The 5666-nt window shown below is 38.4% G+C and overlaps 1 protein-coding gene across 1 annotated transcript in view; it reads right to left on the bottom strand.

The window, feature by feature from the left end:
• Nucleotides 1–2749: 2749 nt before the first annotated feature.
• The window catches only part of LOC107084678 (follistatin-related protein 5-like), a 9267-nt gene continuing 6350 nt past the window's right edge, over nt 2750–5666 (bottom strand). Inside the window, exons 7-8 of the mRNA XM_015374611.1 lie at nt 4964–5058; nt 2750–3677 (exon numbers count right to left, since the gene is read on the bottom strand). Coding sequence (XP_015230097.1) covers nt 5050–5058 — 9 coding nt within the window. The 3' untranslated portion in view covers nt 2750–3677; nt 4964–5049. The remainder of the gene's footprint in view (nt 3678–4963; nt 5059–5666) is intronic.

Raw genomic sequence — 5666 nt, 5'->3', positions numbered from 1 at the left:
GGTTGGAAAGGGGGTGGAGAAGGTGGATGAGAGGGAATCTGTTAGAATGGAGGAGGGAGAAGGGCTATGAGTACACATAAAGGGGGTAATGTGATGATGGAGTTCCAGGGGTGGCCCCAATAACTCATCTTATTTATTTCTGTCTGAATAAAATGAGTTCCTGCAGAAGGTGGGAGTGATTTCAGAGAGATATTTACCAGTGGAAGTAATCAGGGAGGGAGGACTAGCTCCAGGAAGGTCTGGGGGTGTTTGGGCACGTGCACATGCACGTCTGGCTAAATATGTGGCAGAAGTTATGAGGTGATTAAATACAAACAACAAACTGTTCTATAAACTTTTAAACATTTAGTCTGAATGAGAAATCCTCTACTTATCCCAGATTATATTTTATTGTATATCTGGATATTCAAATAGACTCAAGATAGTTATCAAATGATAAATAATAATAATACTGAAAGGAAGGATGCACAATGAAAAAAAAATAAAATAAAAGACTAATGGTACAATCACACCAAACAGCGCCGTCTGGTGGCTCCCTAGGGGGCCATGGCCTCCTCTTTTAAAACCTCTGTCTGCTCTTAGATAACCAAGGCCCTATGGCTCAAGTCTACATCAATACCCAGAACCAGAGGATGGAGCAGCATCATCAAGTATTTCTGCAAAACCATGTAGCCTGTAGCTCACATATCACCCCCACAAAAGAAAACAACAAAAAAGGCAAAGGGGGAATTTATCTGATTGATAATGTAGAGCAGACATCCCCAAAGTCAGTCCTCGAGGGCGGCTGTCTTGCAGGTTTTAGAGGTTTCTCTGCTCCAACACAGCTGATTTTAATTGAAAGCTGATTAATAGGCTGTTGCTTAACTTGAGTCATCATAATCAGCTGTGCTAAAGCAGGGAAACCTCTAAAACCTGCAGGACAGCGGCCATCGAGGACCGACTTTGGGGATGCCTGATGTAGAGGAAAGCAAAATGCTTTACATTACTTAGAAGACATATGATAAAAATGTTAATATTTTCTCATCTTGTCCAGCTGACCTCCAACAGTTACTATGCACCTAAGGTGGAAAATTTCCAACCCCAAAAATCCCTCTCCAGTTGTCCTATTTTACGATGCCAATCCAAATTCATACAGGTCAAACCCCTGTTTGTGAACACACTGCAAGAACAAAAGTCCTTCCCAGATGACATGCGGAGAACAAGTAGAGAAAACCCCAAAGACATGGCTGAAAGAGCAAAATGTTGTTGTTTTGTTGTTCATGCTGTGGGAATAAGAAACATTTTGCTCTATTCTTGTGGAGTATAGCTATGATTTCAGATAGATACCATGCAGGATCGCACAGAATATGACTCAGGTTTAAGTTTGTAAATAGCTGATCTAAGGTTCTTTACCATACTGCCAAATCAGAAGCCAACTTTTTCATTGTGTTGTTTCATGATTTGTGAAGGGCAAGATAAACACAATTCAGCCAGACCAATATTTTTTATTCAAAAGTCTATAACTTAAGCAATTTAAAAATGCAGGCTTTCAGTTTAGTTTGGTCTGAGTTCAGGCTTTAATGAATTGTATTGATTATTATTTTTTTCTTTTTTTCTTTTTTTTTATCTGTTGCATTTTTCCTTGTGTTTCCATGAGCATATATATGATGGTCGCTTATATTGTTCTTAGTTCCCTTGTGGTATTTCCAGCCATTTGTTCTGAGCCTCAGTTCATGTTCCATCATTTTTTTTCATTACATCCACCTGTTCCTTTCTCTTTTAACCATTGCTCCAAGTTAAAGCTCTTGGATTTGATCTACTCTTCCATGTTTTATCCTTTTGTTCCCCTCATCTATCCTATCTATTGCTATCAAAATGGGGTCTTAACTCCCCTCACATGAAATTATTTTCTCTGCAGACTTAAATCATTGTCTAACATCTGTTCTTTACATAATTATCCTACATCCTGCTCTTGTCTTGGTCCTGCAACACTAGCTGTGTTTCCAGTGACCATTAAATTGTGCAAATTGTAATTCCCAAAATGATGTGGTTAATGGAAATGTGGCAATTAAAAAAAAAAAAAGAAGAAGAAAGCGTATGTGTTTTGATGAAAGCTTTTTGCACTACGATGAGGTGGCTTTCTGACCGTATTGAAAATTGAAAATTTCGTAAAACTGCAATATTAACAGCTTCTTTTGCCTTACAAAAGTCAAAACAAGCAGAAATTACTAGTGGCAGAAAGACAAGGATTACAGCAGGAAATAGTAGGAGATAATGAGTTACAGTATCGTAAGAAGAAACTTATTCAATTCAACTCAATACTTTATTAATCCCAAAGGGAAATTGAATCATGTGATTATAATAGCATTTCTTTATTATAGAGAATGTTAGTTATTTTGACATAAGCAGAATATGTATGAACAAAGTATGGTGCAAATTTGTAACGGAAACACAGCTACTGTTGCCTTTGTATTCCAATACAAATTACATCACTCCATTCGTAATTATCAACTAAATGTGTTTGGCACACATTTCCAGAGAAATCCTTAGCCAGCATTAGCCTTATGTCTGGGCTGAATCTGCAGCTCAAACTGATTACTGAAATCTTTCCTCCCACAGTCTCTCTTCCATTCCCTCATCCTACAGGCAGGGAACCTTCTAATGCTAATTAGTCCAGAGAAACTACCGTAGTCTTATTGAGAAGTCCACTTCAAGCCACACACTTTCTTAACCATCTCAGCCTCACAGGACATATGCAGTTAAAGCTGTAATGAAGTTACGAGAGTTTTGAGAGCACTGTTTTATATTTTATTAATGATGCACACACACATATAAAAAGTTAGTAAGCTTAAATAAAGTGTAAAAGACAACAATTTTATTTTGTTTGGGGTTAATAGTTTAAGATACTTTGCATCATGCTCCGAAAGACTTAAGGAAATGACTGGCAGCCAAGATTTTTTTGGCAGCGTTAAAATGTTCCTATCTCCATCTCTTTCTTGCATTCATCCCCTTCCTTTTTTCCTTTCTTTACAACCACCATCTCCCTCACTCTCTGTTCACAGTGTTTCCTCATTTCTGATCCATTTTTTATGCATTACTCCATTACTCTCACTCCCGTTTACAGTGCATTACCTCCTCCCATCTTTCACAAACACACTTTCTCTCTTCTTTTTGTCCTTCTCATTGTTCCCTCGCCTTCCTCTGATGTACCATAACACTTTTCATTGTTTCTCTGCATAACCTTCTTTTTTAATCTGTTTATTTTCTCTGGTCACATCACCTCACACCAAGGATTTCTCCAACATATATCTTCATCTTCCATCTAGCTTTGCATGTCTTTTTGTGCAGCCGCCCCTCCTTGTAATTGGTTATTCAAAGCGTGCCGTGTTCATTTGGTTTCATTGGTACCCATTGTCTTCTCTCTTTTACAACACAATTGTGCAAATGTCAGCAAAATCAATTAGCAGTAAATGTAATTGGCAGAGAAGGAATGTTTGGGAATTTAGGGCATACATGCCATGAGCAGACAGCAAATAATGTTTTTGTGATGAATCACCATATGACAAGCAGAGAAAGGGATAAGTGAGCATTGTTTGTGGAGATCCCGTTGTTTCTAGCTGTAATGATGCAAGTTCAAAAGCGATGCAGGAGTTCGTGTTTGACTGTAGGACACAGCAGGTGGGACCCCATTTTCATAGCTGTGGACAAGATATAAAAGAAATATCATCATTGTGAATTGTACCTTAAATAATAAAAACAAATATTTTATTTTTTAGCCAAACATCTGGAGTAGAGAGGATATTATTGGAACTACTGTAATAACATTTTGCTAGAGTTTTCAAGAGAATTTAAAGAAAGTCCGATATATAAGTAAATAAATTACTGCAAAATTACCTCTCAGATTTCAAATGGCTATTTACTCCTGCCCAACTTTGGCTTTGTTCTACTTAATCTATGGACAGAAGGGGCGTCGGATGTAGAAGTTTGCCCTGAAATGGAAAGGTTGATGGTTCAAGACCCGGCTCTGGCTTCCAGTGTCGTGGTGTCCTTTGGCAAGCCACTTTCCTCCTATTACCCACTGATGGTGCTCACAGGGCCAGTGTGCAGCAGCCTAGCTGCTGTCCGTGAGCCCCAGTGCTGCTGTGGTTTGCCATCATCAGTGTGTGAGTGAATGGGTGAATGACTGAATCTAGTGTAAAGCACTTTGGTCAAGTCTTCTGGCTTAAAAAAGTGCTATATAAGTACAGTCCATTAACCATTAGTCATCAAAACATTGACAAGCTCACCTAATGTATCACAAAATAAAAAAATCTTTTAGTGCTATTGTGTAGCCTCCTTCACACACCCTAAATTATGTAAGATGTGTTTCAAGAGACTAAACAAGAGACTGACCACTAGCAACGGGTCAGTCTTCTTTTCTGTGGCTACAACATTTATACAAATGTTCACAGACTGTAAAATGTTACAGTTAATTGACTGGTTTTACACCTTACTTACGGGAAACCAGGTTCTCTTACAGGTTCTCTTACTCGGTAAAGAAAAAGAAAATGTTTTTTTTCTTTAATTGATGCCGATACAGTCCCTTTCTATTTCTGCCCGGGTAACTGCCAATACATTCTAAAAAACTGCCACTGCCATCCTATCATATCCATTGCCATTTCTCCATTACCTAATTTTATTTCATACCAGTAACAAATGCCTACACATCATTTTTGCACATCAGATCATTCATTTCTGCATTTCAGTATTTTAATAAATTATAAATTGATAAGACCAAGAATTAGATTCTACAATGATGTTGTCGAGACATTGACGACATTTCCAAAACTGTACTGTCTCTGTCCACAGTCACCCCTCACAATAAAGACCAGCTTGCATTTCTTATAAGGATGAATTTAAGAGAGAAAATGACAAGAGTTAACTGACCAAAATTAGTGTGTTTTTGTCATTTTCCAAAACAGGGTCTAAAAAAGCAGTTACTAACACATGAAATGATAAAACCAAGTCTCAGAACGATCCACCAGACAAGATGTCCACTCTCTCACAGTTACCCTCTTGTTGTTGTTGCGATCACAAGACCTGCAAGCACAAAAGATGATGATGACTTCATAATATTGCACTTTCGACTAATTTCAGCAATGCAAATGTATTTGAAACACAGATACCCAAATTTGCATGATTTTGCAGATGTGGGAAACACAGTTGTCATTGCCTTAGATTTCGCTGTTATCTCTGAAGGGTACTCCTTCAATTTGTGTTAATCCATGAGCAGCAGGGGACACAATGGGTAATAAACATTATCATTGCTGGGAATAGCTTGACATTGACTCAGACAGCCCCACTGCCACAAAAAACTGTCACTGAAGACTGGCATAGAGAGCTGGGAGTGGGGGAGGATAGACGAGTGGATTGTAGGGAAAAATAGCGCATGGCAAGATGACAGAAGATAAAATGAAGGGCAGATTGACATAGGAAGAGAATAAATGTGTGCGTTAAAAGGGAAACAGGTTAGATGGGGAAATGGGGAGAGGAAATGTTAAAGAAAGAGAAAGCTAATGGAGAAAATATGTGGTTATATGGAATCAGCAGGGTGGACAAGATAGGAAACAAAAATAGGATGGATGGATGGATGGATGGATGGATGGATGGATGGATGGATGGATGGATGGATGGATGGATGGATGGAT

The sequence above is a fragment of the Cyprinodon variegatus genome, unplaced genomic scaffold, assembly GCF_000732505.1.
Source record: "Cyprinodon variegatus isolate N-32 unplaced genomic scaffold, C_variegatus-1.0 Scaffold106, whole genome shotgun sequence".
Taxonomy (NCBI): Eukaryota; Metazoa; Chordata; class Actinopteri; order Cyprinodontiformes; family Cyprinodontidae; genus Cyprinodon; species Cyprinodon variegatus.
This window is presented reverse-complemented; position numbering and strand designations above follow the sequence as displayed.